Below are 19,365 nucleotides of genomic sequence, written 5' to 3' on the forward strand. Positions count from 1 at the left end.
TGCGGCTACAAAATTGGTCCCGTCCTGGGGGAAAGATGTTTTCTTTAAATGTAGAAAAATCGTTTTCTTTAAAAATTACCAGGGCAAAAGGTCAGATATTTAGCATGAATCATTTTTGTATTTTCTGATCGCAGATCAGGAAATACAATGCTAACATTCAATCTCTGACACAGAGATTTCACGACAAAACTAACAACAAGTACATGTAGTTCTCAAAACAGCTTAAAATTAGCGATGTAAAAGAAAGAAATATATTTATTTTGTTACAAGTATCCGACGAATTACAACGCATTCAAAGTTTAAAAGTAGCGTTGGCAATAAATGCTCAATCACAAATTACGCGGATGAATATCATCTTATCAATGAAAATGCTATTTTTAGCGATGTCGATTACCGAATACTTCAGAGCGTAGTACTCAAATAAATTTGACTGTCGGGTAGTGGAATATATACGTGTCAGACTGTTTTGGAGAGAAGATTTTCGCTAAATTTTTTACATCATTGTTAAACAACAGGTTTATCGTGAACAAAATACCTCGAAATAAATAAGGATTACAAACCCGATATGGAAATTTTATTTAGAATTATTTGATTTTATTCAAGCTTTCAAGCTTTACAACTTCCCCTGGTGCAGGGGTAACGCGCTCGTTTAGGGTGTGAGAGGTCCGGAGTTCAAATCCAAGTAGAGGCAACCATTTTTAAGTGTCTTTTTAAGGAAGTAGCCACGATATGCAAGGATAAAGTGTGGCTGTCATAAAAAATGAACATAAATGATTTTTTGAACGCAGTCCAGGGGTTATTGATTTACCTTATATGTTTATAGTACAAAGCCCAAAAATCTTGTCACATTAGTCGTGCAATATAATTTTTAAAACTTCAAAGTGTTTTCATACTGTGTATTCTACTGAATTTCCTATTAATTGTGGCGTGATAAGCTATATATTTAATGCATTACTTGTAAAATCTTTGATCGAGAATGTCACTTGAATTTTAACTTTACCTAATACTTCCAAGTGGTAATGTCATTCTTGTCTGCTTTCTTTAAACTTGTTATATGCTATTAATTAACTTTTCAATATCAGGCACATTTTCAAATCAAATGTAAGGCTAATATATGAAGTTCACTACGACAGTATGAACACAAACAATTAAGGCTATGGTTCAAAAAGTACGGCCTTTATGAGAAAACCCAGCTTTTATGAGATTGGAGAATTATGATTGACTCTCCAGCTCGCGGACATTATGAATCTGCTTGTTTTCTATTTTTTGCCTATTGAAAAGTCGCCATTTTGAATTGCTGCAAGGTAGGTTTCCGAGACATTAAGACAAGAATCTCATTTGCAATACCTCACAACAATGAAATTTTAAATAACTTATTTTTTGTTCACTGAGTACTTAACATTTTTTTTTATTATGTTTAGTTAATTAATAAAATTGTCAACAATTAAGTGTTTCCATAATGGCCTTTTTATTGGGCTGAAGACTGTCTTTTTAGCTTGAGGCCAAAGGCGTATTTGGGTAAAGTTAGAGAACATTGACAGTTATATTTATTGATGTATTAAATACCCAGAGAACGTGTTCCAATACACATCACCATCTCCACGCAAATAACATGTCCTTACTATACATTGTGTCCAAACTCTATCCCCCTTTTTCAGAATAGCCACCGCATCTGTCGTGTGACTCAAAATTATCCCATTGTTCCCGTAGTAACTTGGTTTAATATTCACGCCATTTACAAATATTCCATATGCTCCGCGGTGACTTGTAGGGGAACAGATTTGAACGGAGAATGAATAAAATCCACCTATCGGCGCAGTAAATATTCCGGAAGTATTGTTATAGCCATGACCCTCATTTATCGTTGTCGTCGTGTATACAAAAACTGTACCATTGTCTACTTTGTAACCCATCGTTGTAAAACCTCTACTGCGGAACATGACGTTAGCGTTTTTCCCTCCAGAAACTAAAATGAAATAGAATACACCATGTGAAAACATCCCAGATATAATCGCTCTTAATGATTCCTCACTTTTCGTCTAAAACATCTTTAATAAATAAATACAATGGAATAAACTTTCTAATTTTGAAAGCAATAAAATGCCATTTTCCATATATAGATACAATACGTACAACACATTTTTCTTTTCGTTATTTTTTGGTTACTGAACCTTTCTTTAGAGCACATGAAGTTGAACTGTGTTAAATGTCAGTTTATTCTTGCGTATTTAAACTCTGTTTTACATATTAAACAATGTGGCAATAACACATGACATTGACGTCATTTTCGGCACCTGTTGCTCGATTCGGAAAAGAAAATAGCCGTAAATATTTTATTTCTGTACCAATTTCTTTGGGGAAAAATATAAGCTTTCCACAGAATATTGGATCTTCGACAGTTTATAAGCCGTTTTATCAAACACTTTGCATAACCTTGGAAGTTAAATTGCTTATATGATGGCGGGCTTCACTTGCAAGCTATTTCGTTTTCTGGCGTTATCTGGTCTACGTCATGATTAAAGTCAGGTTTACATCAACCGGGAGTACGGAAGGCAAAACTCTTTAAAATATTTACGGCTATTTTCTTTTCCGAATCGAGCAACATTTGTCTTGGAAATGATGCCGAAAATGACGTCAATGTCACGTGGTATTGCCACACTGTTAAATATCCATTTATATTTGAAAACTATTAATAACTATTCATGTTGTTTTATATGAAATCAACGGCATTATCAGTTACCTTCACAATCGATGTGTTGACAAGGAGACACTTGCATCGGTTCTCCGTTACAATACCGGCCGAAAGGTGAGGGTCTAGGGTCCGAGCAGTTTCTAGACCTTGAATGGAAACCAGCTCCGCAAGTGACACTGCAACTTGTCCAGGCACCCCAGTGACTCCATCCGCCATCTAAAATACGTCAATAAATCATTCACGTCTTAATATTTACGTTTCATTGTAACACTATCGAAGATTTCCCATATATAAACAAAAGAGACCGGAAGCGCGATATACATGTATTTTACAACAGATACACTTACCGATCTTATTTCCTCCCTCCGTATTTACAAATCGACATATTGACGGCGCCATTTTGTTTTAAAAATCTGATAATTAGATACATTTTGCTCTGTAATCAATGAAAGATGACAGAGATGAAGAAAATAAATACGGACACCAATATCTTTAATTGAGTGAGTAACACTATATGTAGACGTTTGAAGTGTAACGTGACGTCACAATATAGCAACATACATCGCGTGATATAAGAAACTCCGAGGCGAAATAAGCGGAAAACAAATTTCACCACCAAAAATGTAGTCCATTTACATCACGGGGGAGAATCACGCCGTTCGTTACCCAAACAAACCAGATGGCGGATGCAGCCAAAAAGTAGGTTTTCCCCTTTTTTCTCTGAAATTCGTGATGTTCTAATGTAAAAGTACATATAACAACCTTCTCCACAATTTTCCTGGTACACAGGATTTTATTTCATGATGTTTCGTCTCGTACTTCATCTGAAATGCGCGTCACCAGATTCGAAGCGAGAGAATTTTCCACCGGCTTGATCGTGGTAACGTACGGCTTTTTCTCTAAAATTCACTGTTTCGTTTACATATATGTATATTAACTGAAACCACTTACTTTAAAAAGTTGTAATATGTTGTCAAGTAAGCAACCATGCCCATTCTGGCTAGATTTACTGCTGTAAATATTAATGTCGGGGCATTTTCTGGAAATGATATCGTATGGCGCACAAAATATCAATGATAACGTACGGCGCATTTTTTTCTGATTAATTGATTTCCTATTTAATAGAAAAGTTATGTTTACAAGACATAAGAGGGTGTGTAGAACCAAATTATGAAACTGAAATAAATAATATTAGTGTCCAGCTTTATTTATAATCCAATGAAATTTCTTAAAACTTCTTTGTGTAACTTTTCATAGAAGAACAAAAGTCGATGATATATCAGAGTCCGTTCATAGCAGCCTTCTATTTTTCATAGTGCTTCATAGAACCGCGTTTGTGCAAATGGACAGGTAAAGTGACGAAATAAAGTTAATATTAATGAAGCCAAATAAAGCTTGACACTAAGTATGTTTGTATTCATCCGTAGCTGTTCTGCAGAAATAAGAAATATTCTCCGGTCGCTATCAGTCCAGTCGAAGTTTCTAATTGCTGAAGAACAACACGGATGAACACTAACATATACTTCGTAAACACTAGTTGAAGAGTAGCGCAATAATTTTTAAAACCGTTCTTTAATAAAGATAATGACGTCATATAAGCGCATGAGCGGTCTGACATTAAAGGTTTCAGGCGGGATTTTCCGGCATGGACAAAAACATTGAAATCCAAATCCGAATTTAATACTAGAAATTAATAAGCACATTCCAATGTCACTCTTTTATTGCTGATACCTGCAATACTTTTTTTTATAGAAATTATTGTTTTTGTTAAGAAAAATTTGTGGAATAATTATATCTGTCATATGTTGCGATTCGGACCGGAATATCCGTCCCGAGGGGACCCGCCCATTGGGGGGTTACGAGGCTTGCCGAGTTACCGCTCATGGGCGGGTTCCCGAGGGACGGATATTCCGATCCGAACCACAGACATATGTCAGATATTTTTTCTTGCATATTCTGCCATATTATTTCATATCTAAAATGGTTTACCTCAATATGATATATGTTCATGGAAATTAAAGTCATTTCATCCATAACTATTTTCTTACAGTAGCGTATGAACTTACAACTTAAATAACAACGGCGAAATGACGTCATCCTAAGCACATATGTCCCTTCTAAAACGACGTCATTTTAACGTGGTTCATTCATAAAGTGCGCTAAAATGACGTTGTTGTTTGGCACGCGACTCATCTGGCACCCACATGCCAGATGAAATTTCCGGCATGGGTAAAACTCACGGAAACGCCAGTCTGCTATGCAAGAATAATGGTTCATGTATATAATATATGTTTTTTGTAAGAATGTACATGTATATGTGTGTATGTAGATGTATATACAAGATACCTATAAGTTAGTGGTTTAAAGATCAATTTTGATATGAAAATGTTCATTATGTTACTACTTAAGAAAATTTCGGCTGGTATTTACTTTATCAATCAAAATTGATCTTCTTCATATTTATTCATGATTTTTAATATTATGTTTATATGAACTGTGCGTTATTGTGCGTGTTTTATGTCCTCGTCATATTTAAAGCCTACTGGAATAAAAAAATGTCTACTGTCTACTATAATAAAAAAAAGCTGTAAGACTATGTCGCATAAATATATCTGACGTCATAGTGGCACAACGTCGAGCAAAATGGTAGCGTTTCAATATTAACCGCCCGTCAGATAAACAGAAAATTTCTTATTTACTAAATTCATTGAAGATTTTCGCATAACATTATTTTCTAACTCATTCAATAAATTCAATATAGAACCTACACTCGTTCATTATTCTCTGTTATGCATTTTTCTTTCAATGAGCGACCAGATTGAATAAACACAGGCTCATCTCATCCGGGTGTAAGCTAGTCGCAATCAATTTTCGTTTTGTAAATGTTTGACAGGTTCAAATATTAAGATTTCCTTATCAGAAATGTGTTAGGAATGAATTTAGACTTTTTCTTTGGAAAAGAAAATATATCAAGCCGTCCGTACCTTTTTAACATTTTTTTATGCTGAATGCGTTAAGGGGATAAGACCATAATTATCGCACAACACCGGCGAAATTTAATGTGAAGACAACATTATACAAATGTTTTCTGAACGAGGAGGCTTTTTTTCAATTTTGCATTTTATACAATTATTCTCAAACTATACACGTGTGTTCTAATTGGTATATTAACAACGGATTTTATTATGGCACCAGCTAGAAATATATTTATATTCGATGGTACATCATTGTTCAATTATGACCAACATTTTTCAGATATCTATCATTTCCTACATAAAAATAATTCATTATCAGCTGATTGAACAAATGGAAATCCACCAAGTAGTAAACTGCGCCGTACGTTATCATTGATATTTTGTGCGCCATACGTTATCATTTCCAGAAAATGCCCCGATATTAATATTTACAGCAGTAAATCTAGCCAGAATGGGCATGATTGCTTACTTGACAACATATTCCAATTTTCTGTCAGTTGTTTCAGTTAATATACATATATGTAAAAGAAACAGTGAATTTAAGAGAAAAAGCCGTACGTTACCACGATCAAACCGATGGAAAAATTTCTCGCTTCGAATCTGGTGACGCGCATTTCAGATGAAGTACGCAACGAAACATCATGAAATAAAATCCTGTGTGCCAGGAAAATTGTGAAGAAGGTTGTTATATGTACCTTTACATTAGAACATCACGAATTTTAGAGAAAAAAGGGAAAATCCTACTTTTTGGCTGCATCCGCCATCTTGTTTGTTTGGGTAACAAACGGCGTGATTCTCCCCCTTGTTACATGTTCATTTAATTATGCTCTCCGAAGGGTGAGCATAAAGTCACCGCTTTGTCCGTCTGTCCGTCCCCTATTCTTGTCCGGGACATAAATCTGAAACAACAAGAGGTATCAACATGGAACTTTGTTGGTAGATAGATCTCATTGGGTAGAAGTGCAGTGTAAGAAAGGACCGTAATTCTGTCTTGCTTAATTTTGGAGTTATTTCTTTTGTTCATTTTTACACTAGATATGAACAAGACACTTTGCAGGTAGATATATTTCATTAGGAAGTACAAAAGAACCTTAACTCTACCTTTCCTTTTTTGGAGTTACTGCCCTTTGTTCATTTTAAATGACACTAGAGGTTTACTTTTCTGTGTACAAAACCTATTTGGGGAGCATCACCCGGTTCAGCAGGCTTTTTTTGTTTATTTATTTTATTTATTTTTTTATTTTTTTTGACGTGTTAGAATGGAAATACATCTTGATTTTGAGGGATCTTTGTTTGTATTTATCACGCAGGCATTCGGCATTCATGATTATATTACTGCGTATCTAAACCCCATACCGTGCTATATGTATAACACACATCATTTAAAATCAAGATCTATTTACATTTTAACACGTCAAGAAAAATCTGTTATTATACATGTAGTTGGACTACATGACCATAGTTGGTGGTGAAACTGTTCGCTCTGCAGCTTCTATGGAAACCACCACATACATTAGCAATGAACTGTTTCAGATTTTAGACAATGAAATACAAATTTAGGGGTGAAGGGATTGACAACAATTCATCGTGTGTTCACACCATATTATTAGTAATACATACCAAAACAAGCACCCGGCTTACATAGTCGGTCATTAAGGTTCAAGCCTACACAATAATTTCCACGTGTATCTGGTGACGGGTTCGAGCAATTTCGCTGCCGTCTCTGTATGCCGATACCACAACTTACAGAGCAAGTGCTCCATACTGACCACTCCGTCCATTCTCCATCCACTAACAAAAATTAACAATTCTGTTAAAACAAATATAATAAGTAAATCTTCTTACTTTTTACTTCAAACCCATGAAACCCCTCAAATTAAAAAAAAATATTAGTTGTGACCACAGGAACGAGTATCGGACCTGGGAAGAAAAAATATGACTAGATTGATAAAAAAACCTGTGTTTATCTTAAAAGTGTCAAAAAAAATACAAAAAAATGTAAATAATGACCCCTTTAAAAAATATACTATAATTAAGTTAAGAGAAGGCTGGAAACTCCAGATTCGAGCCTACGAGCAAGGGATTCATTTCTCGGGCCGTTGTGAAACTAATTGGCCAGACAATTAAAAAAAAACTTTTATCACTATTTCACGTTTATATTAAGCTTCAAAATGAGACCAACCCAAGTCTCTAGCCCTTCCCGTTCATGAAATATCTATCAGGGAACAAGCGAATTCGTGCTAAAAATCCTTAGTAGACAGAATTGCGGCACAGCAATTCGATACGTAAACATAGACTAATACATGTATGTCAGCTGAGTATGGGTCAAAATCACTTGAATTTACTAAATAATATTACTAAATACATTAAGTTGGACCACTCACAACCGCCAGTAGCATCTGATACACGCAAATTTCAATTTCAAACCTTTCCACGGTCTTTAGATTACTTTCTACGCCATTGTCAATCAGCTGTTCGATATTTTGTAACGAGTCTTCTGATTGGCCAATAGCAACGAAAACCGCAACGTTTCACACAAGATGCCTAATGGCGAAGAAAGCGATTGAAAGACCGTGTAAATGTTTGAAACTCGAATCTCGTGTGTATTAGATGCTACTGGCGGTTGTGAGTGGTCCAACTTAATGTATTTATTAATATTATTTAATAAATTCAAGTAATTTTGACCCGTAGTCAGCTGACATACATGTATTAGTCTATGTTTACGTACCGAATTGTTGTGCTGCAATTCTGTCTACAAAGGATTTTTAGCACGAAGTCGCTCGTTTCCTGATAGATATTTCATGAACGGGAAGGGCTAGAGACTTGGGGTTGGTCTCATTTTGAAGCTTAATATAAACGTGAAATAGTGATAAAAGTTTTTTTTAATTGTCTGGCCAATTGTTTTCACAACGGCCCGGGAAATGAATCCCTTGCTCGTAGGCTCGAATCTAGAGTTTCCGGCCTTCTCTTAACTTATAGTATATTTTTAAAGGGGGTCATTATTTACATTTTTTTTTGACACTTTTAAGATGAACACAGGTTTTTTTTATCAATCTAGTCATATTTTTTCTTCCCAGGTCCGATACTCGTGCCTGTGGTTGTGACGTATGACATTTTTATTGTTATTTTAGGTTTCTGACAACATGTTCTAATATATAGGCCTACAGATTACAAAAAAAGTCTTCCACAATACAAAAAACACAATTATTATCTTTGTTACTATTTGTGTAATATTTTCGTGGTTCTTTAGGCATTTTGTAATGTAAAACTGTCATATGCCATTCTATTATGTAAAACTCGTATAATTCTGTCATGTAAAACTTGTATTTGCCATTTTGTAATGTAAAAGTCGTATATGCCACTTTGCTATGTAAACGTCGTATATGACATTTTGTTACTGAAACTCGTATATGCCATTTGGTTATGTTAAATTAAACTTGAGTTTGCAACTTTGTTATGTAAAACTCGTATTTGCCATTTTGTTATTGAAAATCGTTTATGTCATTTTGTTATGTAAACCTAGAGTATGCCACTTTGTTATGTAAAACTCGTATTTGCCATTTACATGTGAAACTCGTTTATGCCATTTTGTTATGAAAAACTTGTTTATGCCATTTTGTTATGTAAAACTTGTTTATGCCATTTTGTTTTGTAAACTTGTTTATGCAATTTTGTTATGTAAATCTTGTTTATGCCATGAAAAAATGCATGGTTATTTCTTTATCGCTGGACAATGTCTTCCAAAATACCACCTCATTTAGTTCCTTGGTCTTTCTAACGAAATGTATATACACAAAAATGTTATGGACATAAAGACATCGAATAATATTTCATGCTCGTTATGTGTCAAATCAATCGGAACATGTCGGCTATTAATCCGAAGTTTGACGACGGAAGTTGCCGTGAAGTTACGATTGCCAGTCAAATAAGTTACCTTTATCGCATAATCCACAGAATTTTGGACACAGGATATTTGCGTGCTCTTTATCCCGGCATATTCCAAGTGTGGCGTCCATTTTACGACAGTCCACTGTTTTATCGTCAATGCATTCCTTGCCATTAGCTGATTGATTATGTATAGAAAAATAGATATTTGTTCAATCAATTCTATCAAAATGTATTTTTAATTTTCCTGTAGAATACTTTGTTAATGTACAATGTAGTAGGTTTGTGAAAATGATAAAATTCTGGTTTAAAATCATACATTGTACCGTTTCGAAATTTCTTTTTATTGTTATTATGTAATTGTTAAGGCGGGAAGTCAAACTGGTTTTCTGTTGTAAAGGATATTTTTAACTGAATGGTTTCGGATGGATATAGATAGGATGATCCATTGAATATTAAACGCAGATCTATTTGAGACTTTTATACACAAATAAAGAAATCACATACAAAGGTAGAAGGAAACATCGTACTTTTGGTTTACAAACATACATGTATGAAATTAGACTTTAAATATGAAAATTACTTAAGTATGATTGGAAATAAACGGCAGCTCATCACAAAATTTCGTAAATGCGCTCACAAATTACGGATTGAAAGTGGAAGATATGGTCGACAAAGATCTAGATCGCGGTGATTAGACTTTGTTAAATATGTTCAACTAGATACTTTTCTATCTTACAGCTTGAATCAAAGCAAATTACAGAACAGAGATAAATTAATCTTACTGGTCTGGTGGCTACACAGGTTATTATTACAGAGATCTGTGACGCAACATTTATGACATCCCGTATCTTGTCTCTTATTTAATAAACCCCGACCGACCACTGCACCAGAACCAAATGACGTCTCTGTACATTGCTAGTATAAAAGCAGAACCAAAATAACGACCTTATATTTGCAAATATATCCATTGTAACTCTATTATTGACAAGAAATTTGGAAATCTGCACATTATAACTTTTGTTCTGTTGTTGTTGTTGTTTTTCCCTCCTTTTGCGAAGGAGGTGTGAGGGGGTGTATTCTTCAGAAATTTGGATATATACACAGTTTGTTGCTGTTTTTTGTTGCTTTTTTTTTGTTGTTTTTTTTTTGTTGTTTTTTCTCTCGTTGCGAAGGAGGTGTGTAGGTGTGTGTATTAAAGGGTTGTTACTGTTCTTTTTTCGACGATTACATTTCTATGAAACACGCTTTCTTATTACATACGGTATGTGAATAATAAAAACTATCGTATGTATACATGTATTGTACGCCACTCTCGATTTTTTTGCTCAAATAAATAGTATTAAAACTTAACAAAAGTATGGATCAAACCCTGGTATTCCTACACGCATACGAAAATAGGTGAGAATATCTTTTTATGAAATAATAATAAAGATGAATGAGAATTAAGCTGACTAAGATTTTATTTTGTCTAAAATCAATTTGAGGTTAAATTAGAAAATGATCTTTACTAAAATTGTCAAAGATATATCTGTTTTTGATATTTTGGTACAAATCTGTCTCACTTCTGTTTTGATATAAGTTTTATGAGAATATCTCAGATTTTGTACATATGTTGTTTTTAGTCTCTGTACTTTTCACGTCTTCTATCTCATTTGCTTTCATTTGTCATTTATTAAAATGTTTCTGAATCTTTTTTTGTTGAAGTTTTCCTTATCCCATGTATCTTTTTAACAGTCTTACTCTATGGACTGTCGTCCTCTTCTTTGTTATTTTCAACACTCGATAAAAATGATATTCGTGTTATGTTCAGTACATGATTAAATGATGTCCTTGTGTTATTTTGAACACACAATAAAATTATGTCCTCTTGTTATTTCAGCACACGGTAAAATGATGTCCTCGTGCTATTGTCAGCACACGATAAAATGATGTCCTCTTGTTATTTCAGCACACGAAAAAATGATGTTCTCGGGTAATTTTCAGCACAAGATAAAAACGATGTCCTCATGTTATTTTCAGCACACGATAAAAATGATGTCCTCGTGTAATTTTCAGCACACGATAAAAATGATGTCCACGTGTAATTTTCAGCAGACGATAAAAATGATGTCCTCGTGTTATTTCAGCACACGATAAAAATGATATCCTCGTGTTATTTCAGCACACGATCAATTGATGTTCTCGTGTTATTTTAGCACTCGATAAAATGATGTCCTTGTGTTATTTCAGCACACGATAAAAATGATGTCCTCGTGTTATTTCAGCACACGATAAAAATGATGTCCTCGTGTTACTTTCATCACACGATAAAAATGATGTCATCGTGTTACTTTCATCACACGATAAAAATGATGTCCTCGTGTTATTTTCATCACACGAAAAAAAATGATGTCCTCGTGTTACTTTCATCACACGATAAAAATGATGTCCTCGTGTTATTTTCATCACACGATAAAAATGATGTCCTCGTGTTATTTTCAGCACACGATAAAAATGATGTCCTCGTGTTATTTTCAGCAGACGATAAAAATGATGTCCTCGTGTTATTTTCATCACACGATAAAAATGATGTCATCGTGTTATTTTCATCACACGAAAAAAAATGATGTCCTCGTGTTACTTTCATCACACGATAAAAATGATGTCATCGTGTTACTTTCATCACACGATAAAAATGATGTCCTCGTGTTTTTTTCATCACACGATAAAAATGATGTCCTCGTGTTATTTTCAGCACACGATAAAAATGATGGCCTCGTGTTATTTTCATCACACGAAAAAAGTGAAGTCCTTATGTTATTTTCATCACGCGATAAAATTATGTCTCTGTGTTATTTACAGCACACAAATAAAAGATGTCCCCTTATTATTTTCAGCACACGATAAAATTATGCCGTCGTATTATTTTCTGCACATGATACAAATGATGTCCCCGTCTTATTTTCAGCACACGATAGAATTATGTCCTCGTGTTATTTTCAGCACATTGTTGATATGGTGTCCCCGTGTTAATATGGTGTCCTAGTATTATTTTTATCACACGAGAAGATAGATGTCCTAATGTTATTTTCAAAACACGATAACATTATGTCCTCCAGAAGTTTTCAGCACATGGTAATTATGATGGCCTTGTGTTATTTCAGCAATGGATACCAATGATGTCCTCGTATTTTTTTTCCAACAAACGATAAAATGACATCACCCTGTTATTTTCAGCACTCGATAAAAACTATGTACCCGTGACAAAATCAAAATGATAGATTCATGGTATTTTTGCGATTAATGAAATTACTCTCTCCAATTATTTTCAGCATATGGTAAAGATTTTCCGTTGTAAATTTCAGCAAATGCGAAAAATATTGCCCTCATATAAGTTCCTATGGATATTCCAGTGGTAGTTGAGGTAGACGTTTAGCATTAAGACGGCAAAAATGATGTTATGAATTATTGTGAAGCTCGTACAAAGATCGCACATTGTTTGTCTGTAGTTGAAAAGCATGTATAAACAGTGTTCACTTTTATACTTTGAAAAAAAGTTGATATCGACAAAGAAAAAAGGTTATTAAAAACATGAAAGTTTGTATAGGAAATAGAATAATTAAGAAGTGTCCGAAAAAAATGTTTAAGTAATACTCTTTGAAATCAATTAATTACAAGGTACTGCACTATAAGATTATCCATGGCAACGTTTCCGGCATCCCCGTCCATCATAACTAACCCTGGTGTATCGTCGTCTGAATCCTCTTCCGGTAAGCTCTCTCCGTCAGCCATGTCGTACTCTATTTCACCAATTTCCTCTTGACGTGGATTTTCCTGTTCTTCCTGATCCTTTTTTCCCCATTTTCCAAAGTGCCAGAAGCGCCGCTTGTTTTTCTTTTCCTTACATGCAGCTTTCTCCACTTCCGCTGCAGTTGTAGAACTTTGAACAGCTTTTGGTGAGTTATCTGTTAGCTTACGTGCATGCAATTCCGTCAAACTTTTCGACTCATAAACTCGAGTTATAACTAAGTCGTCATCATCTTCTTCGTCACCTCCCTTACACAGTGAAGCGCAGCAAATAAAGGCAATAAATCTTGAAAGTAAAGAACGATTTTCTTCTTCTGCTTCCATAGCTAGCTATTGCTGTAGTGTTTTGGCGTTACAATATTACTAAGGGACGACGTCAACGCTATGCAAAAATGATGACGTCATCATTATGTGTCGACTTTTTAAAGTCTACAAAATGCTTATCATAAAAAGTGCATTGGTGAATGAAGAAATTATATACATGTACACAGTTAGCTAACGATACGCGCATTAATAGAAACAATCTGAAAATGAATATCCGCCGTGAGTAACGAAAACAGAAGTAAAAAGGCGAAAAATGCAAACAAGGTTTATTTTTACTTTAATTTATTTTAGTTCGATTGTGTTGGAAGCTATAAGCTTATTGAAACAGTTTCCACTCTCGAATGAATCCGTTGCTGGAACCAAACAGCAGAGCCATGGAGACAACCGTTTGTCCCTGGAGGGGTTAAAACCAGCAATCACATTACTAGTACAGTCCGAAGTGTTAACCACTTCTCCCCGCCCCCCACTCGTTTTTATTGAGAGGGTAATTTAAGTTTTCAAAAATTTTTCAAAAATTTTTAAAAATTCCCGGAAAAAATTTGAGTACATGCCCAAAAAAAAACCCTTTCCCTTTTTTTATTTTGAAAAAAAAAGGGAAAAAACAAAAAAAAGGAAAACTATTTTTTTAGTTTCTATGACTTTTGTATTTTAATTTTATTTTTAATTGACCACATTTCCAGTTACTTCATCGATATATTTGAAATTATAAACCATATAAATTCTTACCGTATTAGAGATACAACCCGAAGATATGGAAACGGATTTTGAGGCACTGTTATAAACAGAATTTTGGTAGCACGCCTGTAAAGTACATAATATCATTAACTTAATTTAAAAATAACATTTGTCAAGATTTTTTATTTCAAAATATATATATACATTTTCATTAGTAAAGTTGTAAAATGTTATTAAGCGATACTAAACAATATCTCTGTTACAAAAAATAAAGCGTTGTTAAACAATATCGTTGTTATTAAGCGTGTCTAAACAATATCTTTGTTAATAAGCGTTAAGCCTGGGTAAACAATATATTTTTATAACAGAATCTGTTTTTTGCAACGACGGCCAGATTTTAATCAATTACTAGCACATAGATTCTTTATGAAATATTAAGGCATGTTTATGAATGATTCAAAGAAATATTTTTCTACATTTTCCATTCTCAGCAAACACGAAACTCCATGTATATATACATGTATGTTATTATTCCATAGCGTTAAACTTATTGAGAAAAAAGGAGGAGCAAACAGTAGTCAGCGAAAATCTCTTTAACGAGGTTTTGGAAGGCGATATAGCCTCTTTAGGTATTGTTTCCTCTTGCATAGACATCAGAATAATAATCAAATTCAATACAGGCATCTTATGGTTGTGCCAAGTAAGTAATTCCGAACAAAATTTACAAAATAAATTTAAAAAACACGAAAAAATTGTTAGCAATTCATAAAAAACACCATAAAGCTAGCCCGGCAAAATTTTACTCCACCGACCAATAACAAAAGAAGCGCAGCGTTGCATAGTCACTGTGATGGGGGAAAACGTAGAATTTTAGAACAGCTAGAACATACATGTTTATGTTTTTATATCAACAGCTTTACCAACAACGCAAAAAACGTGGTTGTCACGTTACACGATTTCTGGTTGTCAATCTTCTGACAGTCATAACACGTGAGTGCAACTGCAAATAGAAACTTAATTTAACTGCATAAGTCTTATATGTGATATGTGACCGCAGCTCATGTTAAAGCCGCATTAACGAATAAAAATTAACTTACAATTTGAATGATTTTTCTTTTTACTTTGCCAGATTGAAATTCTTACACAAACCGAATCAACTTTGATTAATTCTATGAGCATTTTTCCGTAAAAGATTTTTTGATCGTGTGCGAACACGGTCATGTTAGTACGTATCTCATGCAAGAAAATGAAAAGTTCAACATCTCGAGACTACGGGCTCTATTACATTATGTTTAGTGCCTATATTGAGTCAACAAAGTATAGAGTAATAGTTTAAAAATAATGTAAAATTAAATACATTTTCAGAATATATTAAGACGAATGCACAGATCAAGAAATGAAATGAAACTGGACTAGCCACCTTTAGCGTCCAATAGAGGATTCTACAAGTAATTGTTTACGCGACAAAATTCTGAATTTCAAATACAAATATTCTTCTTACCTGAATCATCTAGGAGTGAAAGTACTGTAAGAACTATAACTGGAAAGAAATGAAGACAGGTAAATAAATAAAAACAATAAATGAATGATCAAATAAATTATGTCATTATCGTGTTCTGTGTTGGCCAAGACGTTCTCGTGCTGATTTTTTTCATTGTTTACAGCAGTTTACATTGAAGAAAGTTGGAACTATCCGTTTATATTAAAGTCTATACTGGTTTACATGTAACATTACTTAGTTCCGGTTTAAATAAAAAATATTAGACTGTTTCATGATAAAAACGATCGACAACAAAATTTTGATGATTTGATTATTTATAGGTACATTATTTAATATTTACCATTCATTTGTATAAAAAGTTAGTACGATTTGTGCATCCAAACAAGAACAAGCACTCGAATACAGTAAAAGGCCAACATTTACATGGACCTTCGTGTCTTCTGAACATTGAAGGACACTGATGGAACGAAATTAAAATTTATCTTTAAACGACTTACTGACAATCATGGTTTGTTTTAATATATATAAATCCAACAATGAGCCAACACCGAAATTATTACATGTGCAGTAAGTTAGATAAATAAGCTTTCAAACTATATTTATACACAATAATATAAATGGTATCTTGAGCATTATAAGATAAGAACTCTAGCTGGCCTATTGGCTGATGACCTTTGCTGCTTGTGTGTATAGGCATAGAAATACTAAATATTGCCATCTTCCATGATATACAGACAAATAAAATCTTTTAAATTGTTTGACACCTTTACTATAAATATTATTGCGCTTTATCAGAACTAATCTTCTGCGCATCGGTCGATTGTTTCACTATCGCTCACATTCTTATGGTGAAGAAACGGGTGTGAATAGGGAGCGTATATCAGCATATGAAAGTGTTTTTTAATTTAGAATAAAGTCGACACCTATTATATAACTAACTTAAAAGTACGCGAGTTTAATTCAAGTTACTATGGCATCCAAATTTCTCCTGATGACGTGCCTGACATTTATACTCACTGTGGTGGATTCTCATGAAACATAATAAACGAACGTAAAAACATACGTGCGAAATTTCACGTTTTTTTGTAACGTAGATTTTCATTTTTCTGGTGGTAGATTTTCATTCAATCGTGGTCAGGATCTAGACTTGTACGATTGCCAATAACCATTCGAAAGTTTGAAGGAAAGGGCAAAATAATTTACCTAGTATATTAACCGCATGAAAACTGTACTGTTAGTATTGCTATGACATTTTTTATAACACATACGATTACAGCATTTGGATAACTGAGTTGTAAAATGTAGGATATAATCGGATCATTTTTACTACCACAGCATCTGGTCGGGCAATTAAATGTATGTCTTGAAGGGCATGAAATCTTTTTTCTTGACGGGGTCGTTACAAAAATATTACATTTAAGTGAATGTAAAAAAGTTTAATTTCTGTCGAGGTATTCAATATATTTAAACCAATTTTTTAACTTTGTAATAAAAAATACGAAATATGTACATTGTATAATAAAAGCCTATTATTTTCCTAAATAGATCGACCTCACTTCCTGTTCTCCTCTCATTCAAAAATGCAAAGATGAAAAAACATCCCGAACTCATACAATCTCCCTTTTTTCTGTGTGTGATATTTGTAGTGTGTTTGCAAATTCAGCTTTATATAGTACGTCAATGATAAAAGCTATGTGAAGCATATGTAATGGAATATAAGGATAATTCTATAATACATTTATTTTTTATAGGATTTTTTTGAACATCTTATGATGTTTGAAAGATTTTGAAGGTACGTTGATTTAATGGTATAATCTAGCTTTAAACCGTTCCACGTTTTATTTTTTCAGAAAGATTTCGAGAAACGAGTGCAATTCCGAAGGAAATATAGTCTAAATCTGTATACAATTGACTAAAAAATATAATGTCATTGGTATTTGCGAAATATTTTGAACAACCGATGGATGCAGCGAGTTGCAGAGTATTTATCCGATTGAACTGTCTGGAATAAAATATTCTTTTTGCGTAGATCGTTAATAAGAAGTTCATTTGACTTGGGTGTGAAAATATTTCATTTCCACTCATGATATACATGGTGGTGGTGGCGTTGGCAGTTTTCAGTCCGGATAACAACAGTAGGCCAGATTGAATTTACCAGAGCACACTTCCTGTGCATGTTGTCTAGCAGTTTACCAGTACTAGTGTCTTCACTTTCACAAGGAACTGATATCTTCTGTGTATGCCAGAACAGATGTACAATGCCAATGACCGTAAAAAAGAACTTCGTGATCAATCACAATGAAAGTGACCTGCATCATCCGGAAATCGAACCCGGGTCGCCCGATTCACAGTCCAAAGCTCTACCTGTAGCAACGCTATATGTCGCAACAACGCTATATGTCGCAACTAACGCTAAATGTCGCAACGCTGACGCTATATGTCGCAATCAACGCTATATGTCGCAATCGCATACCGCTAAATGTTCGCAACGTTGCCGCTATATGTCGCACAAAAATCGATTGCCGCTAAATGTCGCAACGTTGACGCTAAATGTCGCACTTGGTAGGAAAGTAACAGATGGAACTAAAACAAAAAGTAAGTGTTAAAACATTTAAAGTTTATACCATTTACACATGAAACATATCCTAGTAAGCAAACAAAAGTTGTATTTTGCGGTCTATGGCAAAAAACTTTGTATGGCCATAGAAACGGCTTTTGATAAAAGGGATGGATTTGGTTCTCAACCACGGACCAGGTGTGAGATCAAACTTTCTCTTTGAGGATGTCTTTCTCACAAAATGCATCAACAAAAACGTTTGGATATACATGTATATTTGTTATATTATTTGACATAACTGAGCCAGACCGCTTGTTAATGCTAAGGGTGGGCTATATCTTAATATATATTTTATAATTTTATTATACATGTTCATAATCTGACTAAATAGGCTTTACTGCATGTAAGTATTAAATAATATCCAATTGATATGTTGATCGATATTCGTAACTATGCGGTGTATTGATTTAGGTTTATGACAGAATTGTTATACTTTCATAACTTTTTATATCTATCTCAATATTTCTTTGGGAACATTAATGAATCAATATACTATGGAATTGCCAAATGTTGACTGCCTACTGCTTACTGTCAACTGCTTACTGTCAACTGCTTACGGCTTACTACTTATTATTCACTGCTAATAGCATTAAAATAAAAATGGACGACCTATTACAACTATGTTTGGTCAAAAAATTATTCAGTTGCCGAAATAGTTGCCGTTCTGGAGGTCAAACACAATATAGTGCAGTGGTATGTAGGCCACTTCCAACAGCCTTGATGTTGGGTAAACCCTTTAGCGATGTGGTTGAGGTGTCCGCCTACGGACCAAGAGGTCTGTTGTTCAAAACCCGGTTGGACCCTTGGTATTTTTTCTGCATTCTAATTTACTTTAATGGTGTCAGAAGTGTTTGACGGACTCATGCGGTAAGCAGGGAGTGTCATTCAGGAGAGCTGGCTAGCTCTG

General features: G+C 34.1%; 1 protein-coding gene and 1 long non-coding RNA gene across 2 annotated transcripts; both read right to left on the reverse strand.

Annotated features, from left to right (window-relative positions):
- Nucleotides 1–1,454: 1,454 nt before the first annotated feature.
- Nucleotides 1,455–9,734, reverse strand: LOC132735334 (thrombospondin-2-like). The gene is made up of 4 exons (XM_060722279.1): nt 9,602–9,734; nt 7,288–7,458; nt 2,741–2,908; nt 1,455–1,966 (listed from the first exon to the last, which is right to left on the reverse strand). The coding sequence occupies exons 1-4, from the start codon at nt 9,681–9,683 to the stop codon at nt 1,548–1,550; spliced, it is 840 nt and encodes a 279-aa protein (XP_060578262.1). The 5' UTR covers nt 9,684–9,734; the 3' UTR covers nt 1,455–1,547.
- Nucleotides 9,735–15,274: 5,540 nt separating this feature from the next.
- On the reverse strand, nt 15,275–16,457 carry LOC132735346 (uncharacterized). The gene is made up of 3 exons (XR_009626443.1): nt 16,339–16,457; nt 15,842–15,880; nt 15,275–15,340 (listed from the first exon to the last, which is right to left on the reverse strand). It is a non-coding gene; the product is annotated as an uncharacterized LOC132735346 (long non-coding RNA).
- Between the last annotated feature and the right edge of the window lie 2,908 nt (nt 16,458–19,365).

Source organism: Ruditapes philippinarum, unplaced genomic scaffold, assembly GCF_026571515.1.
Source record: "Ruditapes philippinarum isolate M1 unplaced genomic scaffold, ASM2657151v2 ctg814_1_1_1_1, whole genome shotgun sequence".
In the NCBI taxonomy this organism is placed as follows: Eukaryota; Metazoa; Mollusca; class Bivalvia; order Venerida; family Veneridae; genus Ruditapes; species Ruditapes philippinarum.